The sequence below is a fragment of the Megachile rotundata genome, chromosome 5 (assembly GCF_050947335.1).
Source record: "Megachile rotundata isolate GNS110a chromosome 5, iyMegRotu1, whole genome shotgun sequence".
NCBI lineage: Eukaryota > Metazoa > Arthropoda > Insecta > Hymenoptera > Megachilidae > Megachile > Megachile rotundata.
The window spans coordinates 11,475,542-11,503,062 of NC_134987.1; the positions used below are offsets into that span (position 1 = coordinate 11,475,542).

The following is a 27,521-nucleotide window of genomic DNA, read 5'->3' on the forward strand; positions in this document are numbered from 1 at the left end:
AATCCAGCCACCAAACACCAGTCTCGTCCCGAATAAAATACGGGAGTTCCACTTTAATTCGGCGATGGTGGACGGCCTACGCGATGCTACTTACATAATGTAGCCCTCCATTCAGGATCGACTCGGCTGAATTATGAATGGCGGTCGATAGTTAGAGGGAGGACGCGTGTGCTAGCCATGCGAGTTGGCCTAGGGTAAGGCCTACATGCCGAGAATCTACATGAAAAAGGAAACAGTATCGACGCCGCAGAAAATAAAGTCCGTCTTTTGGCTTTAACCTCAAATTTATTCCAAGGTATACGCGTATAAAACATGTACGGAGGTTAAGCCGCGACCAAAGAAGGAAACAAATAATCAAACGCGACATTAATCTTTTAAGTGGATAATGACAACCTTGTCGTTTACCAACTGTTTTCACTGTCTCGCAATTGTTTTTATCCTTGGAATAAGTGTTTTCTGGGACAAATATGAAGTGGAAAGATACGTCGATGCTAATATAACATTTATAGGTGCTCGACTTGATAGCTCTGAAATTTTTTAGACCAAATTCAAGCGCTTCAAGATTTCAAATTTTTAGTTTCAGATCTTAGAAATTTAGGGTTTCGAAATTTCATACTGCCACTGTGGAAATTGTAAATTTACAAATTTCAGATGTTCTTATTTGAGATTACAAAATTTTTATAATTGAGAGATTTGCAATTTTTAAATTTAGAAATTTTAAATGAAGAAATTTTTAATTATTGAAATTTCAAACTTGTAAGTGTATGATGTAAAATATATATAACATTAATTTTTATTTTTTGCTAACTCTATTATACCTAAATATTGTATTTTAACCTTCTTTGTCAAATAAGCCTTATTATAAAAAATAAAATTGCTTATTGGAAATATATGAAGTAGTATGGTACATCACCCATCAATATTTAAATATGGTACATAATTGATATGATCCATTAATATGCTCCATTATAATATATAATTAATGTGCATATAATTATAACTAATATGTATACAATTAATTTATACATAATTACAATTAATATGTACATAATGTCATAATATACATCATTATTACATACCATTTCTACCAGAGTTAAAAAATGACTTCGCCAGTCGAGAAATTATTGGATGAATCGTTAAAATATGGATGAAGCGTTATCGGACGTTGAAAAAAGTTTTTTCTGGTCGTTGATTAAACTCATCGGTATTTCTTCCTTTTCTTTATTGAGTGTTCCACTCTCGAGATTCTCGATGGAATCGCGCTTCAAACGAGCTGAATATTTATAATCGCTTTCAATCAACGTTACACTTTTTACGGAATATATGTAGCTGGAAATATTTAATATCAAATATTGTCTCTTCTCAGATCAGTGATTCTGCTTTTTTAAAATATAAAAGTGATTTAATTATTATATCTCGATAACCAGTACGATGATATTTTACTAGGGGCAGATTTTATGGAAGCGTTACTAATTTAATTTTCATTGCAGTTAGATTGAAAAATTACTGGAAATATAGGAAAAATTTGTTGACTTATGATTATTTTTTTAATATAAACTTGTTGAATTTTAGTTGATAATTTAGTAGGAAATATTAGTTCATCAATGTAATGTAGTATAATTAATATTTTGTGTACATGTTCTGGTCCTAAATTTTTCAATTCTCAAATTTACTAAATCTACAAATTCAAAAATTCCTAAATACCAATATTACAAAATTTCCAAATCATAGAATCCCTAATTTCCAAATTGTCAAATACCCAACTTCTCCAAATTCCAAATTCTCAAATTTTCAAATTCCCAAATCCCTAATTTCCCATGTCCACAACCCCCAAATCCCTAATTCCCAAATTTCCAAATACCCAACTTCTCAAAGTCCCAAATTCTCAAATTCCCAAATCTCCAAATACCCAACTTCTCCAAGTCCCAAATTCTCAAATTCCCAAATCTCCAAATACCCAACTTCTCCAAGTCCCAAATTCTCAAATTCCCAAACTCCCAAATACCCAACTTCTCCAAGTCCCAAATTCTCAAATTCCCAAATCTCCAAATACCCAACTTCTCCAAGTCCCAAATTCTCAAATTCCCAAACTCCCAAATACCCAACTTCTCCAAGTCCCAAATTCTCAAATTCCCAAACTCCGAAATACCCAACTTCTCCAAGTCCCAAATTCTCAAATTCCCAAACTCCCAAATACCCAACTTCTCCAAGTCCCAAATTTTCAAATTCCCAAATTTCCAAATACCCAACTTCTCCAAGTTCCAAATTCTCAACTTCCCAAATTCCCAAATCCCCAAATCCCTAATTTCCCAAGTCCACAACCCCCAAATCCCTAATTCCCAAATTTCCAAGCACCCAACTTCTCCAATCCCTAAACTTCCGCATTCCAAATTCTGAGTGATCTCCGCCATAAACAGCAATCGCCATAATTCGATCATCTCCGTGCATACAACCCCGTGACAGTGAAACGTACTACGATACTTAGCGTAGCTACTCCGCACAAAGCCATGGCTTTGTGTTCCTTTTGTTCTCGTCACGAATCGAATAGTCACCTCTTCGACTCGCTTCTTCAGCTCTCCATTCATCCGTTCCACTCTCATTCTCTCCGCATCGGTCATTTCACCATTTCGCATCGCCATTCTCTCCGGCACTTGAACGCCTCGCGATGCACCCTTGTTCCACCACCTATAAATTAAACGAGACGTCAGCGGCTCTTGCTTGTCTGCTTGCAGTAACATAGCTGTATTGATCCTGCATCGAGATCCTCGAGGTTACGATCTCGTTATCGAGGCTACGTTCGCGTAAAGATCCCGGGGAGGAAGTTTGTCGTTGCTGGTGGAGGACAGCCTCCGGCAAGGCAGGTAACCGCGGAAGGGAAAACGAGGAGAGGCAAAAGGTGGAGCTAGAGCGAACTGTGCTACCAGGGGAGGGCCTACCACCTGGCTGTCAGAGGGTGTTTGACGGGGGGTGACGGGTAACAGCACCTAAGGGCGGGTGGGGGGATGCAGCTCGAAAGGGTGGCGGCATGGAGGAGCCCTCGCTGGAGGCTCTCATGCAGGCGGGCCTCATCTTCGTGGTCGGTGTCGCCATCATCCTCTCGAATCTCCTCATCATCGCCACCTATCTTAATTTCCGTGGTGAGTACTTTAACCGATACCAACCCTACTTTCAATATTCTTACCCTATTATACTTTTCTTGCAAATATTCATTCTTAACATTAAAATCAGAAAGGTCAAATTCCTCACGAGTTTATTACTTTGAATTACAACATTTTTTAAGGTTTTCTTGAAATTTGCATCGATTTTATTCGAGACAGTTAATGTCTGTTTTATCGCCTGTTTATTCATTCATAAACTACATTTTTAGTTTCACAGTAAGTGATAGGTCTGTTTAGTTAAAAGCGCTTATTACGTTTTATGGAGAGACCGTCTTCATGGTCAGACTGTGGGTGTTTATACATTCATAACAATTATTTTATGCTTTATAGAGGTAGTTTTAAGATTAATTTAATATATTACTTGGTTACAAAAGATTTACTGTGTAACTCTTAACTGAACTATAATAGTATACATGTAATGTATAAACATCTCCAAGTAAAATTTCTATATACCAACAAAAATATCTTTCAACGAATAATGTTATATCTAAAGTACCTTCGAGTGCAAAGGATAATTTCCTGCCCCAGTAACCTTGCGAAAGAACTAGACCAGAAGTAACACTCAGAGAAATGCAAGCGTTGAATGGTTGGCTGGTGGTAAATACAAATTACTGTCTGCGCCGCATAGGTCCCTCCGAGGTGATAAACTACTATTTGCTGTCTCTCGCGTCGGCGGACCTTCTTTGTGGTCTGCTGGTGGTTCCACTGTCGGTGTATCCGGCTCTGGTACGAAGATGGGTCTATGGGGACATCGTGTGTCGTCTCGTCGGCTACTTGGAGGTTACACTCTGGGCGGTATCTGTTTACACCTTCATGTGGATCTCCGTGGACCGGTATTTGGCCATCAGGTACAGTTGTCATTGCATTTGCTTTTTCAATTACCTTCTTTACATCTTTTACTTATGTTTATACAATCTTTGGGCTATAAATTTAACGAAGAGTTGATGGAAGATTGGAAATTCATCAAAATCAATAAACCTTAAATTCTTATGTCATGAAATTATGTTATGTTATTGAAATGTTGAGCTGCAAAAATTTTTAGTAACTTGTCACTCTAAAAATACAGAAGTTTGTGAATTTCATATTTGAACATCCATCAGTGCCAGATGGTGTCATTTTTCATCATCACTTCTTGACCACTTGAAATACAAATTTAAATTCCTCGTTCTTACAATTTTGACTCCGATATCAATGAAGATTATTTTGCAATGAAGACTTGCAATGAAGATTTGCAATGAATTTTGATTTCGCAGAAAACCACTGCGATACGAGACCGTGCAAACGAAAACGCGATGCCAATGTTGGATGGTGTTTACGTGGATCAGCGTGGCGATGATGTGCTGTCCGCCCTTGCTAGGTTTCCAAAAGCCAATCTTTGATCGCGAGGCGTTCATCTGCATGCTCGATTGGGGCAACATGGCCGCCTACACCATCACACTGTCTATCCTCGTGCTAGGCCCGTCGGTCATCACAATCGTCTACACTTATTGCTACATCTTCACGATGATGAGACGGCTGCGATCTGGTGTACTGATCCACGACAAGGAGTACGCGACTGCGTTATCGGAAAACTTGAGCAATCCGAGTCACATCATGTCCTTTGTACTAGTGATGGCTTTCTGGGTTTCCTGGGCACCCTATGCCGGTCTACGGATATACGCCCTTGTTAATGGACCGCCTCAGGTAATTACAATTCATTTGAATCACAATAATTTTCATTTTTTACATTAAAAATTTTGCTAATTTTTTGACATTTGAAAAGTTACGATTATTTTACAAATTATTCTGTAAGATCATTCAAGACATTAATGGTTAAAAGTCTCTTTTGAACAAGGGTTACATTAGTCAAGTTTCGATTAGAACTTCTAGCGTGATCTTTGTTCTCGTACACGTTACATCTACTGCTTTTTATTGTTCATATCGAAATGAAACAATAAATGATAAACCACACTTGGTTTTCTGTTTTCAATGATAAAATAGAACTATTAAAATGAACTAGAGAAATGGTTAAACTGAGAAGAGTTGATAAACTGCACAATTACCAAAATATAATAAAGAGACACGGTAACTAATCACTCGGGTTTGAGCGCGATCAGTTACTGCGGGAGGTAGTTGATTTCAATGAGCGAAGCATTGGCTGTTCAGCGATTATGATCGACGTAACTACAGTTTAGAACTCAGTATCTGTATTCTGTTATACTATAAACATACACAATTTTGAATTGCGACTACATTAATGAAAGTCGAAGAATTAATTCGTGTCAGTGTCTTGCTTGTCGAAATTAATTTCATGAACGAAAGATAATGTGCGTGTATTTAAGAAGGGATTTTAGCAATCAGTTAACGAAAAGTTTAAGTAACTAAATAATTATTTTACAAATTTCAGGTACCATTTCTTCACTTCGCGGTGGTATGGCTGGGTGTGACGAACAGTTTTTGGAAAGCGGTGGTCCTGGGAACCCTGAGCCCCCAATTTCGTTTGGCAGCCCGCGTCCTATGTCTGACGTTGTGCTGCCGGCACAGACGACTTCCGCCGGAGCTTCTTGGCCTCGACGACGACGATTAAAAGCCAAAACGCCTACGAGAAGATGATGGAGCTTTTCTTTGCGCGCAACCGTTCTATACGCGCCCCATTCCTAGAGCATCGCTTTTCATATCCTCGGTTCGAGGTCGTTCTCGCATCCACCGCCGCCGACGTTCTCTCGGAGTCTTCTTCGAGGGCTGAGACTGAGATTCTTTGTTCCGAAAGGCGCTACGATGTCCGTCGAACCGGCGGTCCACGAATCGAACGATTTGAATAAGGAGGATGCCCGTAGCGCCGAACGACCTGGCTCAGATTATTCTTTTTCGAGCGGCTTTCTTTGACCGCTTTCGATCCTCTCGGTCGCCGTTTTACGCGATAACATTTGGATAAGGGTGTTGTTTTTTTTTTAAAGAGCGACGGGAGACGAATTCCTAGCCGAGCGAGACCGATCGGCCGAGTACAATAAAATCTCCTAATCAACGAGCAATCGAACGCCACGATAATAAACCGAAACTTCGAAGACTAAGATTTTTGCGAAGATCATCCTCGATTCTAATTCTAGATGAGTTCGAGCGTGTCACGCGTATGTATCGAAGCTTGTCGCGCGTAATCGACAGTCTAACCTGGACGCTGAGAGAACAAAACGCAAAAAAGAGACATAGATAATGACGTACCTGATCGAGGGCACGTCGTCGCTTCTTTCACCTAAACGCGTAATAAGTGTAAGAGCATTCCTTTTTCTATACGATTTCAATTTAACTATAGTCGATTGTAATCTTACACGTGTCTACCGCAGTCTATTATTATCGAACACGTATCGATGAAAGGACAGAAAGAATTAAAGCTCAGCCCGAAGGCGATGATTCAAGGATAGTAGATCCTCGCGACGAAAATAAAGTGGAATCGGAATCATGACGCTCTGTAATTTTCTTTTCTTTTTCTGTTCTTTTTCTGCTTTTGCTTTCTCCTATACGTCAAATGATACCGGACCTCGAGGATCGCGCTGGAACCAGAGGGGTGGTCTCCATTTTAGAGCGAAACTCGTTGCCTATATCTACGTGGTAAGATTACGCTCAAATAAGTAGTCGCGTACGGAAACGAGCGGTTCATTGTTAATACGAATTATAGAGGGTTTCTGCGCACAGTGTGGTTTGAGGGTGAAAATCGAAAATCAACTTGTATGATTAAATCATTGTTATATGATCTTTTTCAATAAAATTAGACTTAAAGTTACAACATGATTTAATATATTGTAACATAATAATATAATTTCATACATCCTGCGTTACAAAGTATGACATAAATGAAAGACACAAGTGGGTAGACATATTTAATATCCAATGATAAATAAAAAAAATGAAATAAGTTATTTATTACTGATGAAACAAGTCAACTTAAACAAATGAAAAGATACCAAATTTATAAAAAAACTTTCAAAAATTTGACTGCTAATTAATTATTAATTTTATAGCTATTTGAGAATGCACATAATGTTTGATTGTGTATGATTGAATTTCGATTTTTGTCCTCGTGTTATTCAACCGTACTGTGCAGCAAATCGAACGAGAAGGAAAGATGACACCTGAGCTTGAAACACAAAAAAATACAAGAGAACACTAGGTCAATTAACGGAGATGCCTCTACGAATGCGACGCCGCGTCGATCTGTGCGCCCGTAGATCGCCCATGCAAATAATCGCGTACATGGGGATTCGATCGCGATGATTTTACGCTTTTTTTAATGCGCTTCCTTATCTTATGCCAACGCGATCGATCCCTTCTCCTCTCTCTTTCTCTTTCTCTTCTTGTTAAACAAATATTTCTATCAAGTTTTAAGTAAACTCTCTTGAGTTCTGAAATAAATTTCATGATATAAAACCAGTAGTTGAGGAATTTCACCATATTTAAAATTAAAATGAGGATGTCTAGAATTTGATTAAGTTTGAAATTCACTTTTGTTAATTTGATTTTGATTTTACTAAGAAAAATTGAATTGAATAAAAACTAATTTATTTAATTTATAACTAACTTATTTTGAATTGAATTTTTATGGAATTATAATTGAGGTGTGAATTAACCTCAAAATTTAAGTTAAAGACTGTGAAGTGCAGAATTAAACATATTTGAGCGTAAAAAAAAAAAATAAAGTAATTTGCAAAATGAAAAAGAAACAATATTGCAAAGTAGGGGAAAATAGAACAAAATGGAATCCCCAATATAGGTTTCTTCTTCGTAACAAAATTAGAACGTACAAAATACTTGAAACGTCAATATTAATAATCTTGAGCTAATTTTACAGTGTTATACAACTTTGAAATTTTTAAACTTCTAGATTCATCAATTTCAAATATAAAATCTTAAAATTTGTAAATTTGTAAAATTTTAATTGTTAACTTCATAAACCCGAAGTTTCGAAATTTCTCCATTCCTAAATTTGAAAATTCCATACTTGAAATTTATGAATCAGAAATTTCTAAATTCTTGTATAAGAAAATTTGAAAGCCCTACACTCTCAAACGTGTTGCTTCAAAACTTCGAAATTTCAACACTTTTTAACTAAAAAATTTGAAAGTCAAATTAAAAGATTTTAAACTAAACCCTCTACAACTTAATAAATTAAAAGATTTATAAATCTAGAAATTAAATAAAAATAATAGAATTGAAAAATTTCATTCCTAAAGTAACCTAGAAAATTAGAAACGCTTAAATTTCCAATCTCATAAATTTAAGAATAATTCCGGAGGGCAACAATGCTCCGTACAATAATTCTCGAGGAACGAACGCAACAAAAGAACCGACTCGATCAAGCAGAAACCCCGCAAAGAAGTTCTAAAGAAACGAAATCATAATAGAAGCAACTTGGTCGAATGAACGGCGTTCAATCGGTTTCGCTGTTGTTCCATAAATTTCGTTGAAAACGTGCGGCGCTGAGAATCTAATTTAAAACTCACCCCGGCTTCTTGGTCGAACAAAACTCGGTGGACAAGAAACACAGCCTCTCAGCGAAGGCGAAAAAACTTGGCGAAAACCGTTTTCCGTGGGTGGAGAGAAAGCAGGGCTATAAATAAAACAGCTCGGTTCGTTTATAACCGGCCATTCTATAGTTCCATAGAGAACGAACTGTACGCGTAGCTCAGTTACGAGTACTGCTTTTATGTAACTCGCGTCGAGTCGCCTTATTTTAACGGTGACGCTTAATAGAACTTGCACGACGTTTCTATGGCGTGAATATTTGTACAGTTACTCTGCGTGGCGTCCTGTAATCGCTGTACTGAAAGCGGATATGCACGATCACTGTCGGCTTGCATAATGCTCTTAGCCTTATAGCGACACCTTGATCAAGATTCGAATCAACGGTGTTTATTGTTTACATTTCATCCAGATGGATATCTGGATATAACAAGGATTTGTTACATTATTCGAGGATCATTATTCAAGGAAAGTCAATTTTTTGGGGTGGTGGATTTTAGGAATCACACTGGAAAATTGGGCAAATATTTTTTTATGAAGGTTAGATACTGTGCTTGTATGAGAAGATTTTTGCGTCAAAATGGAAATGTTATATCGGTGGTAAATATGTGGTGGATACAAGATTTGCCTGGAGAAAATTTGATTGGTAGATTTAAAAATTTAAAGGGGCACTTGTATAGTGGGAGGTGGGGTGATTTGAAAATTTAAATATTTGAATATTGGACAATTTGAAAATTTCCTAATTTGAATATTTCAGTATTTGACAATTTGAAAATTTCTTAATTTGAATATTTCAATATTTGACAATTTGAAAATTTCCTAATATGAATATTTTAAGATTTGACAATTTGAAAATTTCAAAGTTTGAATATTTCAGTATTTGACAATTTAAAAATTTCCTAATTTGAATATTTCAATATTTGACAATTTGAAAATTTCCTAATTTGAATATTTCAATATTTGAGAATTTAAAAATTTCCTAATTTGAATATTTCAGTATTTGACAATTTGAAAATTTCCTAATTTGAATATTTCAGTATTTGACAATTTGAAAATTTCCTAATTTGAATATTTCAATATTTGACAATTTGAAAATTTCTTAATTTGAATATTTCGATATTTGACAATTTGAAAATTTCTTAATTTGAATATTTCGATATTTGACAATTTAAAAATTTCCTAATTTGAATATTTTAAGCTTGGAAACTTGAGGACATGCAAATTTTTAAATTTGAAAACATTAGTTTTTGAATATTTTAAGATTTGAAAATTCTCAAACTTACATATTTTAATCTTCCAAAATCGAAAATGGCAAAAATTCTGTATATTGGAAAACACTATATGATCCTTCCTCTAATATTAAACACAATAAATTACACAACAAAATGGAGGTATCCCCAATTTTCACGTCGAAGATATACTCCATCAATTTATAAAATAAATAATTGCTGTAACTTGAATATTTATCAAATTACCAAAAATATCTAAAACGAATGACAATTTTGTTAAACACTCCACATAAAATTGATAATCAAGTATACAAGCAAAGCTACATTTTCCCCATTTTGTGTTCAAATGTCTACACCCACCATTTTCTAAAATAATTCTTTTGCTTCCAAATTTACAAGTACCTTCTATCTTCAGAGATAACTCCATAACCAGAGATAATGTAATAAATGAGGAAATTAGTAATGTTTCGTTTAAGATGCTTTGAAAAGAGAAAGAAAGAGAAAGAGAGAGGGGAAAAAGTATGACATGGTTCCCGCAACGCTGGAAAGCGACGCTCACGCGAGCACGTGGGCAGATCCTGAGATTTCTTTCTTGGATGGTGAACGTTAAACCCTTTAAAGAGAAATCCATACGCAAATCGGTGTCTAGAAAACTCTCAGCTTCTACTCTATTTTTTACTCTAGACTTCGTGTTTTACTAAACTTGTAAGGCTCTTCTGATAAAAATAAATGGTCGGCCCCGTGTTCGGGGCCTACGAGTACCATTAGATGCGCGACGGTAAATTTAATCGTGCCATTTTGATATACCATGGTGTATAAGGTGTCAAGGTACCCGGAGGTGCGAGAAAAGCATTAAGACGCGACACGTCGAAGCGTTCCTTCGTTTCTTTCTTGTGGGAGAATCAAACAATCAATGAGAAATCAATCAAACACGGTTATCTTTTGAACATGAACGACGGAACGATTCGACGATCACCGATGTTACGATGTCTTAATTATAGAACTGAATCAAAGAGAACTTTTGACTATGTTATAGTTTAAAACCGTTAGCTATGTAAAAAAGAGAAAAAGCACCCCGGCTAAAAAAAAAAAACGCAAAGAAGCTATACGGATTTCTACGTTGAACCGACCGCTTCGTGTTCGACGATTGTTCGACAAAGTTTAATGATTGTTGCCACGTGTACCGCGTTAATTGTTTACCACGGTGGAGCAGCATGTCACGCGAGTTATTTACCAGTTCGACGAGTCACGGTATCGATATTTTACTGTTCGTCGACGTACGACTGTTCTGAGAAACGTCGATGAATCGTTTATAACATCGGGAAATCAATGTACGAATCGTCAACAGCGACAACGAAAATTTTCTTATCGAACGTATGATTCGATGTCTCGACGATTTTTTATCGAACTGTTGACTCACATACTCGATCTAAGCAATAATGTATCATCGTGTGAATGTAATTGAGGGAAGATCTCGAATTCTGAAATTTGGAAAATTGAAATTTTGTGAATGTTATAAATTTTGTAAGAGACACTTTGGATATTCGTTTCGAAGGGGTGAAAAATATCTTTATATCCAAGAGACATTTCTATAAAAATATCACTTCTATAAGCATCTCTATAAATTTCTATAAATATTATATTATCTCAAATTTTTTAAATTGAATAAATTAAAATTCACCCCTTAATATTGTGAAGTCTTTGAGGATCTCTAATTTTTTAGAATAAGTTGAAATTTTAAAGGTGTTTTCATCCCCTTTAAATTGAAAACAATATGAAGGTAAATAAATTAAATTTTTACTCTCTTGAATTTTTACAAAGTTTCCTAACTTTCTGAACTTCAAGATTTGTGGTCTTCCCTTGTGAATTCGGAGAAAGAATGGATGTGTGATAATTTATGAACTGCTTTTTAATTTAACTTGTTTTGAAGATGTTATACGAATGTATAACTATTAATCGTTAACACTGTTAACGCAAACAGGGTGTCTGACAGTTTAGTTATTTAATTAATGAAGCAAAAGGGTTAATATAAAACATGTGTACAAAGAGGCAAATTGAGGAAAAAATATTTTTGAGGTTATGAAGTTAAATGAAGGTTAAGTTACTTTTTCTTTTAAACAAAATTACATATGAATTTTTTAATGACTTTCAAGATAAATTTAATACTTTATAACTAATAATAATTCAAGTACAAAAATAACACTTATTTTGTATTTTTTGTTTAACTATTTAAATCAATTCATAGGCAAATCGATGATAATCAAAGATGAATCAATTGGTCTTCGACAATCATTGCTACCAAAAATTAACCAACGAGTATATAAAATATTAAATAACAAAACTGTCTAAAAGTGAATATAGATTAATACATAAAATAGCACAATAGTTATAAAAGTAAGAAACGATCCTTGTTAAATCGTGCAAATCCATTTTTTCTCCGACTTAATTGTAACCGCATTTCTGTCTGTGCTATACAACCGAAAACGAAGAGAAAACCCTTTAAAAAGTGAACGATTCAAGAATTTCATTCGTGAAAGACAAAGACAGGGTACCGTCACCCGTCGCATTGTTAATAATTCCAATAAAATTGATTAAAAAAAAACCAAAGAAACAACAGAGCTCTGGCATCTTCTTCTTTCCCGGAATCATTTGTTTTTCAATATTTTTTTTTTTTTATTTTTATTTTGCGAGAATATATCCGTTCGTCTTTCTCGTAAACGACGGGCAAATATTTTTAGCCGGGATCGATCGCGAAGAAAAAAGAACGCTATGATTTTATCCTGAACGTCTTTTTATGTGTGTGTATATGTATTAGATCGCGTGTGATGTGGTTCTTTCGTCCAGATCCGTCGTTGCAAGCTTTAATCCGATATTATACGTTTCGGGTGCACGCTGACCCCAATCATCTCTAACTTGAAATTAAAGGTTGGTTCATATCTTGTTATGATATTGTTATGGAAGTTTGTGCAAAGACTTATGGTGTTTATTTCTTCATTTAACATAATTTTACGTTTGGTACCAGTGTGGAGAATTTAGGGGATGAAATACTCTTCTTTAAAAATCATCAAATTAGTAAAATTATCATAATATATTTTTTTTTATAAAAATCATGAAATAAGGTAATACTTGACACTTACTTACGCTGTTTAAATGTTGTTTCATGAACTTATAAATAATGTAAGCAATGCTATTTATTATACTTAAAACTGTGTACCAGAATTTCATTTTTATTTATTTAAAAAAATAGAAAATAGAAAATTAATGATTTTTTATATGGAAAATTGAAAACATCACATGTGACACTGGTAGCAAATTACCTTCATATTCATCTCTAAAAATTCCACCCTTATAATTATCAAAAAATGAATCTAACAATAAAAGAAAATTAACAATTTCGTTATGAAGCAATTTTTATGAAATGAATCTAGTGTTCAAAATATTTATTACTATTAAATTAACACTGTTCAAAACAATTGATTCTTGTCTATTTTGAATTATTTTAATATATTGAATTTTAAATACAATGTTAAAGACATGCACTATTTTCTTCAGTAAAATACTTTGATAAGTACATACAAAAATAATAAAGTACTTATAAGATTGTTTAGTAACTTTGATAAGATTCAATGTGTGACTAATTTACATTCGCAAGCCATTAACCCCTTGCGCTATGATTTATGCTGCGTCAGTCAGAGCTAATCACAGATAAATATTAAAGCAGATAAACTAAGAAAATTGTTTTCTCAAGAAAGAAAGTTGAAATGTGACATCAATTTAGTGTTATATAATCGACTATGCAAATATATGACTTGAACTCAAAATTGAAGAATAATAAAAATTCGAGTAAAATTGATCCCAGAGTGGGAGATATTTTTACGAGTAAAATAGTGCAAGGGATAAATAAATTTTGTGATTTCACGATTACTCGTGAAAATAGTTCAAGGGATAAATAAATTTTGTGATATCAGTAACAAACGCCCCAAACACTAATCAGTAAAAGCTTTAATAGCCGTCAAAAGAAGCGAAACACCGGAGCAATTTATCAATGAAACACCAGTCGAAATACCAGTTATCCGGTGATTTATGAAACAAAGCGTGCCGCCCACGTCAGCGTGAACCTACGAAACCGCCAAACGAAGCAATATTAAATTCCTCGACGATAACGAGATTCTAAATACTTTAAAGTCGCTCAAGGGGAAAGAAGAAAGGGTAGCAGAGCGAAGAAGGGGATGAAAAGCGTACGAAGCACGTTAACCCTTCAAGCCTCGTTTTTTACCATCACGCGAATTGTATTAAAAAGATTTCCTCTCCTCACTATTTATATTCAATTTTTTTTTAAATAATAAAAAGAGTATCAGGGAAAGAAAGAAAAGCACGAAGTTGGTCCATGACAGATTTCCGGGTGGCCTCCGTTATTAAAGGTTAATTACATTTTTGTACCTAGCTACTAGTTTTGTACTAGTTTTGTAACGTACCTCACCACCGGACGTGCTGTTATTGCATATTTTAAGTGGTTATTAAAATGGAAGGTTGATCGATCACTCAAGGATGCCCGGTGCCATGATGTGGTTGTACAATCGATGATCGTTGCGACGCTTAACGGCGACTTGTGTGGTAAACACGAACGAAACCGACGGAATATTTCATTTTTATACGAAGCTTTTCGCGAGAAATTACGGTTCAGGTGGAGGTGCTTAAAAAACGGTCGATACCGAGTTTCAGCGGGTCTCGTGCAACGAGCTGTGTTGGGGAGTATCAAATTGTGAGATTCAATGAGCCATGGATATTGCAAATATGGGTTTTTAGTTTAATATTTTTATTGTGCGAGTGCCATAGGGTGGCAATTTTTTAATTGGTAGATTTAGGGGTTTTTATATTTTTGGAGGGGTCGAGGTTCCAGGATTTTGGGTTTATTAGATTTTAAGGTTTGGAGTAATCAAACTTTCAGGGTTTTAAGTTTTCGAGTTTTCAAATTTTTAGGGTTTTAAGTTTTCAAGTTTTTAGGGTTTTAAGTTTTCAAGTTTTCGAGTTTTCAAGTTTTCAAGTTTTCAAGTTTTCAAGTTTTCAAATTTTCAAATTTCCAAATTTCCAAATTCCCCAGTTTCCAAATTTCCAAATTCCCAAATTTCCAAATTCCCAAATCCCAAATTTTCATATTCCCAAAATTCCCAAATCCCTAAAATTCCAAATTTCCCAATTTGAAATTTGCCAAATTCCCAAATCTCTAAAATCCCAAACCTCCAAATTTCCAAATCTCCAAAATTCCATTTCTCCAAATTCCCATATCTCCAAAATTCCAAATCTCCAAAATTCCAAATCTGCAAAATTCCAAATCTCCAAAATTCCAAATCTGCAAAATTCCAAACCTCCAAAATTCCAAATCTCTAAATTTCCATATCTCTAAAAGTCCATTTCTCCAAAATTCCAAATCTCCAAAATTCCAAACCTCAAAAATTCCAAATCTCTAAATTTCCATATCTCTAAAAGTCCATTTCTCCAAAATTCCAAATCTCCAAAATTCCAAACCTCAAAAATTCCAAATCTCTAAATTTCCATATCTCCAAAAGTCCATTTCTCCAATTTCCCAAATCTCCAAAATCCCCAAATCTCCCAAATCCCAAAATTCCAAATTTCAAATTTCTAAATTACCAAATTGCCACTAAAATAAAATTGCACTCCACATTGAACTTCTTATCATTTTTCCAGTGACTAATTATAAAATTGTTATAATTAAAAAAACCAATTAAATTATATTCGATCGTGATTTCCACACATGGCTAACACTGTACAAAGTACTGTCTGTTTAAAATGAACGCAGACTTATATTTCAATGTGCGTAATATTAAACATATAACACTTAATATACATAGTAGTACTAAAAATTTGATGAAATAGTAAAGAATTATGTACATTCGTAAATATCTACACCAATACACATTCCACCATATTTAATTTTAATCTAATTTCATGTTAACCCCATATGAAGATTAACAACGACTCAAAATCAATATATAAATCAATAAAATACTTTAAAATTTTGCGACTATTATTTTCATATACCCAAATAGTTTTATTTATAATAATATTCTCTACAAATCACAAACACCAAGAAACTTACTATACATTTTTACCCCAATTTTCTACAAAATACAATTTTTTCTTTAAATAAACTTGTCACTTACTTTATCCCAAAAATAATATGGAAAATGGCAAATAATTGTATTTCATTATGAAGGAAAATATGAATATTCTGTAGATTGATTTTAAACAGACCGTATAATAATATGCGTCAATTTCAATCGAAGGAACGAAGTGCTTTAAGCAATCATTTCAGCAACTCAAACGAACCACCCCTCGTGAACGTATACAATTGAACATTGCAATAATCGATGTACATAGACAAAAAGTTATTCTCTACATACTTCACGATCAAGATGTTTCGTTTGATCGCTGAAACGTTCGATCACGCGCAAGCAATCAAAAAACCGCGATATTAAATCATAAGAACGATCATTGTACGGATGCAAGCATGCGTTGCAGCAACGAATTATCTCGTTCGCGTTGCTTACAATATTCTCGACGCGAATCAATGTTCCACGCTTTCTTTACGAATAAACAATTTTACAATCGTGCATGCTGTGCTGTCACGCGATCGTGTGTGTTGCGTACACACGCGTGCTTTCATCCTGAAATCGTCGCGAGTTTGCAATCAAGAGAAGAGAAACTCGAATCACGATAGACTATGAAGCAATTCTGGCTGTTCAAAAGCAATGACGAGTGTACTAGATACGTCGTGATATGACTTCGACGATAACGGTACAATATTAACGATTATTGTCCTAGAAAATAGAATAGCGAGATGATATTCCAATAATAAACGGCGAGACCGTAGATATCACAAATTTTGCTCGATATACGATGTGATGGCCTTTTATTGATTCCTGCAAGTTCACCTCCTTTTACGGCTCCTAATTTTTAATTCTTTCGATGACTGTTTTTAGGAGGAGGGACGATCGATTTCAAGGGTATTTTTGAGTAGAAGGGTGGAATTTTTTGGTGGTAGGAGTAGTGGGATGATTTGGAATTTGGGGGATTTGGGATTTGCTAGATTTGGGATTTTGGAGAATTGGAAATTTGGAGATTTGGGAATTTCGACATATGGAAATTTGGAGATTTGGAATTTTTGAGATGTGGGAATTTTAGAGATTTGGAATTTTTGAGATTTGGGAATGTGGAGATTTGGAATTTTAGAGATTTGGAATTTTGGAGATATGGCAATTTGGAGATTTGGAATTTTTGAGATATGGGAATTTGGAGATTTGGAATTTTTGAGATATGGGAATTTTGGAGATTTGGGAATTTTAGAGATTTGGGAATTTTGGAGATTTGGGAATTTTAGAGATTTGGGATTGTAGAGATTTGGAATTTTAGAGATATGGGAATTTAGAGATTTGGGAATTTAGAGATTTGGGAATTTGGAGATTTGGGATTTGGAGATTTGGAATTTTGGAGATTTGGAAATGTGGAGATTTGGGAATTTGGAGAAATGGGAATTTAGAGATTTGGGAATTTGGAGATTTGGAATTTTTGAGATTTGGGAATTTTAGAGATTTGGGATTGTGGAGATTTGGAATTTTGGAGATATGGGAATTTGGAGATTTGGAATTTTGAAGATTTGGAATTTGGAGATTTGAAATTTTGGAGATATGGGAAGTTGAAGATTTGGAATTTTAAAGACATGGAAATTTGGAGATTTGGGAAGTGACAACTATTTTAAGGAAACAGCTACTTAGAAACTTATACAAAAATAGTAAAAAATAAATCAAGTCCAAAATCAATATAAAATAAAAATGCAGTAATTATTCACTTCCAAACATTAAAATTTAAACATAAAATCGTCTAAAACCTAACCCAACTTGAAACAAATCTATAATATTAAAGCTCTTAATACGAATTCATTAATTTTGTATTATAAAACAGACTTATTATATGTAGTTTGTTTTATAGAAGAGAATTAAACACGCGTGTAATGCAATTTAATAAGGTATTACAGCCAACAAGAAAGTCCATTGTGAAATGAGCGATAAAATCGTGTGAATATTTATGTGTAATCCAGTCGACGTGTTGAACTTCAATTCATGAGGAAACGTTCGACGGGCATGAATGAGTTTCTATAGAAGAGAAGGTTTTTGTTCTTGGTCAGGGAGTTGACTTTGAATAAGGTTTTTCGGTTGAGTGCACAAGGACTAAGGAGAACAGAGAGTTTTTGGGGGTGGATGAAGAGATCCCTTCTTTTATTCATTTTGATTGTTGGATGGTGCTTTATGATGGACTGAGAAGCTCAAGACATTGTTATTCAAAATATGAAGTTTTTTGGTTAATGATGTGTGGATCATTTAGTAAAACTGTAATTTATATTGTAGATTTCTTAATTTTTTAATTTTTAGATATGTAAATTGCAATTTTTTGAATTGACAAATTTACAACTTTTCAAATTCCTAATTTTCTAAATTTCCAAATTCCCAAATTCCCAAATTCCCAAATTCCCAAATTCCCAAATTCCCAAATTCCCAAATTACCAAATTCCCAAATTCCCAAATTCCCAAATTCCCAAATTCCCAAATTCCCAAATTCCCAAATTCCTAAATTCCCAAATTCCCAAATTTCCAAATTCCCAAATTCCCAAATTCCCAAATTCCCAAATACCCAAATTCCCAAATCTCCAAATTCCCAAATCTCCAAATTCCCAAATTTCCAAATTCCCAAATATCCAAATTCCCATCTCTCCAAAATCCCATCTCTTCAAATTCCCATCTCTTCAAATTCCCATCTCTCCAAATTCCCATCTCTGCGAATTCCCATCTCTAGAAAAATCCCATCTCTCCAAATTCCTATCTCTCTAAATTTCCAACTCTCCAAATTTCCAACTCTTCCAATTCCCAACTCTCCCAATTCCCAATTCTCCCAATTCCCAATTCTCCCAATTTCCAATTCTCCCAATTCCCAATTCTCCTAATTTCCAATTCTCCCAATTCCCAACTCTCCAAATTCCCAACTCACCAAATTCCCAACTCGCCAAATTCCCAACTCTCCCAATTCCCAATTCTCCCAATGCCCAACTCTCCCAATTCCCAATTTACCCAATTCCCAACTTTCCAAATTCCCAAATCTCCAAATCTCTTTACATCAAATTTAAGAGCCATCACCTTGCCACATTGAATCAATTAAAAACTTGATTACATGACCCCTCACCAAATCTCACCATTTTCCCAAATATTTTAATGCATCTCCCAGTTCCAAATACAACTACTTCAGGTAAGTAAAATCTTGACAATAAATAACTCATACTAAAATTCACATATGCGAGTTTAGAGAAAGCTCACATACGCACCTCTGCATATGAGCGAAATCATCGAACCCGATCTATCGGTGGTCAGTGATCGCACACGCGTTCATGACCCGATTTTCCGCAGACATTGGCCAGGAAATGTAGGTCGCTTACGTGTGTTACATAAATGCGCCTTAACCCTCCGTCTTTGGAGGAAGGTGCGCCGTAAATACGGCCGTAGTCTCGAGTGTGTCCGCCCTGACACGGAGTGGTACTACTTGCACGGCGCACCAGCCAGCCATTAGTCAATACTCCCGACATTAGTCAATACACGCGGCTGGTCCGCCTCGCAGCCACCGACACGGGGATGGAATAGGGTCGAAAACCCCTTCCCCATCCACTAGCTTCCTGGAAACAGAACGATACTTGCTGGCAAACTTTTGAATTCTTGCCAGCCTCCTTCATTGTTCTCTTGGCCGGCTAATCGATACCATTTTATTGCCCGCGTGTGCAAATCCTGAGACGAAGTCCTATCTTCTGTTGAAATTAATAATTATTATTTATTTGTTGTTGCTTCTTTTTTGAGACTCATACATTGAGACTATATAATGTAATAATTTATTATGTCTTATCTTTTGTCTTCAAGTTTAAGAACAGCAATTATTAATTTGTTATATTGTATTCTTTGTCTTGAGGCTCAAAAAATACTGAGCATTTATTGTGGCATATCTTTTGTCTTCAAGTTTAAGAACAGCAATTATTAATTTGTTGTATTGTATTCTTTGTATTGAGGTTCAAAAAATACTGAGCATTTATTGTGGCATATCTTTTGTCTTCAAGTTTATGAACAGCAACAATTAATTTGTTACATCGTGTCTTCTATTTAGAGACCCAGAAAACACTAACCATTTATTGTGTCTTATGTTTTGTCTACAAATTTAAGAACAGCAATTATGAATTTGTTGTATCATGTCTTCTATTTAGAGACTCAAAAAACACTAATCATTTATTGTGTCATATCTTTTGTCTTCAAGTTTAAGAACACCAATTATTAATTTGTTACATCGTGTCTTCTATTTAAAGACTCAAAAAACCCTAACCATTTATTGTGTCTTATGTTTTGTCTACAAATTTAAGAACAGCAATTATTAATTTGTTACATCGTGTCTTCTATTTAGAGACTCAAAAAACACTAATCATTTATTGTTCATATCTTTTGTCTTCAAGTTTAAAAACACTAATTATTAATTTGCTATATCGTATTCTGTGTTCTGAGACTCAAAAACATCAACCATTTATAGTGTCTCCAAATTTAATTTTCATTTTCCAATAGTTAAATGAAACACAACTATTAATTTATTATGCAATATCTTCTGTTCAGAGAGTTAAATAAAATATGAATTATTAACATATTTGTGGATATTTATTTTGCATCCTTCAAAGTAGTCTACAGGGGATGAAATGCACTTATGGCAACAGTTCTTCAGAGGCTGAAGAGAAGGTACCTTTTTGATGTTTTCTCGAAGCTTGCAACAAAATAGTAAAACTCTAAATGATGTCCTCAGTATAATTAAAAAAATGGGACACATAAAGGATGACATTAGTGAAGTTTTTATTATGCAATTCTTTGTTCTTTAATTGTGTTTGACTTCGTAAAAATTGCTGAAAAACATCCCCAAAATTGCAGAGAAAAATAATATCAAAAAATTTGTATTATAACTGCAATTACTATAAATAAAATTAATTTACAGAAATAAATAAAGTATTCAACTGTGCATTTTACCTGAGAGTCCTAAAATCTTGCACCCAATAAATCTGTTGTAACCAAGTACAACTAACTACCTCTGTACAAATCAATTAGTACTGCTAACTCGTTCCTGATTAGCCATCGGTCGATGAGGGTAGCATTTTGACTTCTTGCCAGGCCAATCACAGCCAGGGTACATTTGCCAACGCTTTCTTATCACGATAATGGCTCCTCGCTCGATAAGACCGTAGATCATCCACCGTTTCAAAATTTTGTCATCGTTTCTTAAGAAAGTTTCTCTTTGATCCAGGATTTAAATACATAATTCATTCCTTAAACACAATTACCTTAATATGATGTATTACCTTAATATTAAGGTAATTGAGAGGGGGTTGAAACGGGGGTGGAGCGAGAGAGAAAGAACGTTTGTTAGCTAAGAGACTGGGTAACAGAGTTAATGTCGCATTACGACGTGTACTGCACAACGAGTGGGTTCAACAGTGTACCAGCCGAAGAACATAATTGAAGACCACAAAATGACGGAAACCACGGAGGAAGCTAAAGTAAGATAAAATAGAAGGCATGAATTTAATTGATCCTCTCGTTTATTCGCTAGAATTAAACGATTAGCTCGATGCAGTTCCGATAACGAGCCAAGTTGTTGCTAAGGAGATCGTAGATAATGAACGTTCCCGTTGCACGAACGAATTCGTAAATGTTCATGATATCTACCCTTAGATTTAGGATAAGAATCTTGATAGGCGGCTTTTTAGAACTTACACGATGTCACACGTGTTTTATACACTTGCGGATTGTGGTGGCGGTGACGGGTGATTTATACATTTGGTATTTGATACTTTAATTTAGTATTGTGAATCATATGTTTGACAATTTTTGGCTATTATGTTTTTATGTTTTATTATATAATTTTTTACTTGGGGAACTTTTTTAGTTTAATAGATTTCTAATATTTTGGATCCTTAGATTTACGAATTCTAAAATTTCTTTAGGTGGGTAAATTGTGCAGTTTGTGAATTTCTAAATTTTTGAATCTTCAAATTTCTATGTCCTTAAATTTCACAAATCTCCAAATTCACATCTCAAATTCCCAATCTTTCAAATTTACAAATTTGCAAATTCACATCTAAAACTCTCAATCTCTCAAGTTTCCAAATTTACAAATTCACATCTCAAACTCTCAATCTCTCAAGTTTCCAAATTTACAAATTCACATCTCAAACTCCCAATCTCTCAAGTTCCCAAATTTACAAATTCACATCTCAAACTCCCAATCTCTCAAATTCCCAAATTTCCAAATTTCCAACGCTTCAAATCCCAAAATCCTTAAATACATAAAACTCTAAGTTCTCAAATCCCCAAATCTCCGAATCTCCAAATCCCCAAATCCCCAAATCCCCAAATTTCCAAATTAAAAAATTCCTAAACCCTCAAATTTCTAATTTCCTAAATTCTAAAACCTTCAACCCCTTAAATTCCTAAGTTTCCAAATTTACAAATCTCCAAATTCCAAGATTGAATTATGAGCATACTGAACTCACTCCACTATCGACAAATAAATTTAAAAAGTGTTCGATACAAACATATTACAAGAACACCATTAGACTAGCATCTAAACACAATAATCGAATTCTGCACGCTATTCTTGCTTTTCGTGATTCGAATGCGTTTGACATATTGCATGTGTAGTTACAACCTTTCGATACGAATCAAGTTTATTACTGACATAATCGATAAGATTGCACTACTGATTAAGTAATTCGATATATGTATTGAATGTACAGGATATATCACATAACAGTTGCCATAATTTTATTGGGAAATTATATTGGTAAATATTACATTCAATTCTTAATTTTTGTTTGCATCAATTATGCAATTGATGGCATACTTCTACTATTTGTTATGTAAAATAATATTTACAGGAAATTTATTTTATAATATGTGTGAGTATATAAAACTATCCTATTCATCATACTGTGTTAAACATATAATAATGTAGCTCAGAATGAATATATTTTTCTAATATTAAATAACTATGAAATGACATGTTAAACTTCATTATTCTTTTTGTAGGTACTTGTACCAGGATTTAAAACTAATCAACTATAAAAATGTTTTGACTGAAGATATATTAAAACAGAAATTTTTGAAAATGTGTATACAGGGTTTCCAGAATCTTGTTGGTAAGGTACAGTTTATTTTATGCACAAAAATAAGAGAACAAAACTATACAAAGTGCAGCTATGAATATTTTATTACAAAACCGTAAACAAGTGTTAAGATACAGTGAAGCTTTTTTGACATCTTTAAACAATTATAGGAAAATCACTTGTAGAGGTAAGTTTGGGATACATTGTATACATATTTTCAAAAAATCAACATTACTAAAAGTATTAATCAAACTTGAATAACTATCGTTCGTTTCAAACAAATTAAAAAAATACTTAGTATAATTGGAAAAGTGTAATACAACAAAAACAAGCATGCTAGTATATGTAAACATCATTATAGTTAAATGCAAGTACTTATGAATTCATAATTTGCAATCATCCCCTACAGCAACATTAAACAAATTACTACATCCAGAAGAACAGTATTAACATGTCGACGTCACTAAATAAAAATACATTACTTCTAATCACCATGAGATGAACAGAAGTCACCATATAATGTCACCTCTCCACATGAAGTCACAACTCATCATACAAAGGAACCACCATATCGCTTTGCAACACCGTTACGGATCACCCTGTCACAATCACAGAGCAATACACACGGTATTGACTGCTGTTGGTAGAATCGTGCTGAAATTCCCACACGACACGAACGATACGTAGAAGGGTGGTACCAGACACGAACCCGTGGCACTAGGTATTCACCCCTTGCACCACTTTCCACGCTCTCAGAAGTATTCTCAGTTTGCTGATATCACTCCCTGTACATCCAGTTCTCTCTTTTTGTATCTTGTGTGGTTACGTCTTTCAACTAATTATGTTCGTGCAAGCTCCTCCTTTGTTGGTACAACAAAAATCGGAGAATTCGGAAGAGGGGAGCGACGAAGAAAGCATTGACGATGTTCTCCAGGTTGATCATGTCTTTTATCATTATTTTACTGTTCAGTCACTGTTAACATTCAAACACATTGTGGATCAGATATTTATGTAAATAGAGTACATAGTATAGATAACATAGAATAAATTATTGTACATATACTTGTACAAATACCTGTAGAAATTGCTATACAAATTACTGTACAAATTACTGTACAAATTACTGTACAAATTGCTATACAAATTACTGTACAAATTACTGTACAAATTACTGTACAAATTGCTATACAAATTACTGTACAAATTACTGTACAAATTACTGTACAAATTGCTATACAAATTACTGTACCAATACCTAGAGAAATTACTGTATAAATAACTATACAAATTATTGCATAAATAACTGTACAAATTATTGTATAAGTAACTGGAAAAATGACATTTTATGGCTATTCATGTTCATGTGATTATCATATATGTTGTATTTATTGTTCATGTTGCAGTTAGTATTTTCACTGTCTGAATTTTTATCATCATCATAAATACACTCACTTCTATTACTCAAAGATTATCCATTTTGACTGAAATGCTTCTATTTCTTTTTTTTTGTTAATACTATTTTGTATTACATTAATGTCATGTGTTAATATTACAATGCATATGTAAGAAGTATAATTGCATTGATATTAGGTAGGGTAACAAGTGTTAGGTTTGAACTATATTGCAGTCATATCAATAACAGCTGTAATGTATCTAAATTTGTGATTATCAATCTTGTTTATTTGACTACATCTAAATAATGTTGACACCACAGAAACGTCGAGAAGAATGCGAAAGAAAGGCGAGAAGAGGGGAAATGGATCCCCGGTTGGAATTCGCTTTCCAACTTTTGATGGATGCAACCCAATTGTCTCGCCACGAGGTCATGGATCACGTTTTCGAGGGGGACATGCTCGACGAAATCAATCAACTTTTTCTACCACACATGAGATCCACGTTGGTTTGGTATTATCAAGAAGTGGACGAGCCTGAAACTCTGCGACCCACGGAAATGGTAACAATTTATATTTCCGTAAAATCACTATGAAGCAATTTCTGTAAATTCTGCTCACAATAATTTGCTATGTAAATCGTTTGTTTCATCTGATTTAATTTAGGATATGCTTCTGTACGTTGTATATATATACATATCTTCCACACTTCCACAGTTCTTCTATCTATGTATAATTTTGTTAGTTTAACAAATCATTTTAATGGTATATAGTTAAATGTTAAACTATTAATGGTAATAGTTTAACATTATAACAAATCAGAAATGATAGATAGACATTCTATAATAAGTACTTAAATATTAAATTAGAGTAACACTGTTTGTTATTAGATACAAACGAAAAGCACGAGCACCAGAGGGGTTGCAAACGTGTTGATGCCTAAAATTAAAGAGCAAAAGGAGACGAAGGAACCTGGGAAGAAGAAGCTCTTTCTGACTGATGGATGGCAAGTTCCTTGCACTGGAATATGCATCTACATGTTCAGGTTATTTTAATAATTATATGTACATATCACATTGACAGTAAAATATACAGGGTGAGTCATTCACAGCAAGCTATCTGGATAATTGTATACATTTATGGTTAGATATGTAGCTAGAAAAACATGCTTTAGATATGTATCTTAAAATTACATAGCTATGAGATATTTCAGATATGTATCTTGAAAATATATAGCTGGAAAAAGATGTTTTAAATTTCAGAGGGGACTTGATTTAATGTCAATCGTTCTCATTGCGAGTCATAAAAAAGTCATCAACCTTATTTGTTTTAATAGAATTCGCTTGATACGAACAACTTTGTAATTTTAAAGTAAACACAATGTACAGATTTGAGATTGCAACATGCATCATATCAGGTGTTAATACGTGTTCTAATAGAGAACACGATGTTATCAACTCATGCAAGATTTTCTGCTTTAATATTCGCCATCTGATATAACATAATACAGGATAACATGATTATACATATTTTTACAAATACTGTTTAGATTGAATATTTCGAAACAATTGCCTGAGGAAGGGTTTCAAAAGGATCTCTATACGGGAGTAATAGACACGAAGAAAGTTGGAATAATCACTGCAATACAACGAGTTGTTGAATACTTCTTCATGGATGCACTGGCACACCCTGGATCTGAGGGTGAAGATGACTGTCCTATGATTAAGACTCTTTTATTGCCTGGTTTGAGATCTTTCTGTAGTGCTCTGAAAGGTAAGAAGTAATTTACATTAAATATGTAATATTTGGAAGTTAGTTTCATACTTGTAAATTTGTGATATTTGAAAATTAGTTTGATAATTGTAAATTAGTAAATTTGTAAATTAGTTCCAACTTCCCTAACAAATAATTTCTAATCTCAACTGAAAGGTCCATAAAGTCTTCTTAAGTCACTTTTCATAACATAACACAATACAAAAATCAATTTTTCACAGTGTGTGAACAGGTAGCCCAAGAGGGGCGCATATTCAGCGACGGAGAGACATTGATGAACGACGTCCACAATTTCGAGGAAGCAAAAGCCTTCATCTCAAAAGAAAACAGTGTGAACATCGTAGAAAAAAGGGTGAAAGGTTGGATCAAGAAATTAAAAGACTTCATGGTAGAAAGTAAACAAGTCAAAAGAGAGAACGACAATTCAGGGCCGCAACAGGAATTGGAATATTGGAAACGAAGAGGAGCGCAGTTCAGTCAATTAGTTAACAAGCTCCAGGTCATTCTCGCATTCTATTATAATTACTTTCGAGTTAAATATAAGAATTTAATGGCGATTACAGGATCATGAAATACGAATGTCGCTGCTGTGTCTTCAAGTTGCACGCTCGAAGTTGATCAAAGACTGGGTGGACGCTGAAAATGAAATTACGTATTGTTACAACGAGGCTAAGGACAACGCGAAATTTATACAGGCATTGGAGAAATGCTGCCATTGCTTGTACTTAGATGACCCAGTAAGATACTTCATATTTCTTGTAGCTCTTTACTATTGCATTTAACATAGTAACATATTAACACATTGACACATTAACATATTGACACATTCACATATTAACACATTAGCATGTTAACACATTCACATATTAACACATTCACATATTAACACATTAACACATTAACATATTAACACATTAACACATTAACACATTCACACATTCACACATTCACACATTCACACATTCACACATTCACACATTAACACATTAACATATTAACATAGTAACACATTAACGTATTAACATATTAACATATTAACATATTAACATATTAACATATTAACATATTAACGTATTAACGTATTAACGTATTAACGTATTAACGTATTAACGTATTAACGTATTAACGTATTAACGTATTGACATATTAACATACTAACATATTAACATATTTATTATAACACTAAAATTGACATGTATTATCTTAATAAAATGTACACATACTGAAATAT

At 34.0% G+C, this 27,521-nt stretch overlaps 2 protein-coding genes across 2 annotated transcripts in view; both read left to right on the top strand.

Moving 5' to 3' along the window:
- Nucleotides 1-2,994: 2,994 nt before the first annotated feature.
- Nucleotides 2,995-16,794, top strand: DopEcR (G-protein coupled receptor DopEcR). The gene is made up of 4 exons (XM_003702373.3): nucleotides 2,995-3,137; nucleotides 3,787-4,006; nucleotides 4,412-4,841; nucleotides 5,545-16,794. Exons 1-4 carry the CDS (start codon nucleotides 3,026-3,028, stop codon nucleotides 5,722-5,724), a joined length of 942 nt encoding a protein of 313 aa, XP_003702421.1. The 5' UTR covers nucleotides 2,995-3,025; the 3' UTR covers nucleotides 5,725-16,794.
- Nucleotides 16,795-23,967: 7,173 nt separating this feature from the next.
- The window catches only part of Dhc1 (dynein axonemal heavy chain 1), a 32,196-nt gene continuing 28,642 nt past the window's right edge, over nucleotides 23,968-27,521 (top strand). The window contains exons 1-6 of the mRNA XM_076532175.1: nucleotides 23,968-24,060; nucleotides 24,841-25,080; nucleotides 25,408-25,562; nucleotides 26,067-26,290; nucleotides 26,512-26,789; nucleotides 26,854-27,027. Coding sequence (XP_076388290.1) covers nucleotides 23,968-24,060; nucleotides 24,841-25,080; nucleotides 25,408-25,562; nucleotides 26,067-26,290; nucleotides 26,512-26,789; nucleotides 26,854-27,027 — 1,164 coding nt within the window. The remainder of the gene's footprint in view (nucleotides 24,061-24,840; nucleotides 25,081-25,407; nucleotides 25,563-26,066; nucleotides 26,291-26,511; nucleotides 26,790-26,853; nucleotides 27,028-27,521) is intronic.

Coding starts and splice junctions, on each gene's coding strand:
- DopEcR (XM_003702373.3), top strand. CDS start 3,026: ATGGAGGAGCCCTCGCTGGAGGCTCTCATGCAGGCGGGCCTCATCTTC. Junction 3,138..3,786: donor CACCTATCTTAATTTCCGTG/GTGAGTACTTTA, acceptor TGCGCCGCATAG/GTCCCTCCGAGGTGATAAAC. Junction 4,007..4,411: donor GACCGGTATTTGGCCATCAG/GTACAGTTGTCA, acceptor TTGATTTCGCAG/AAAACCACTGCGATACGAGA.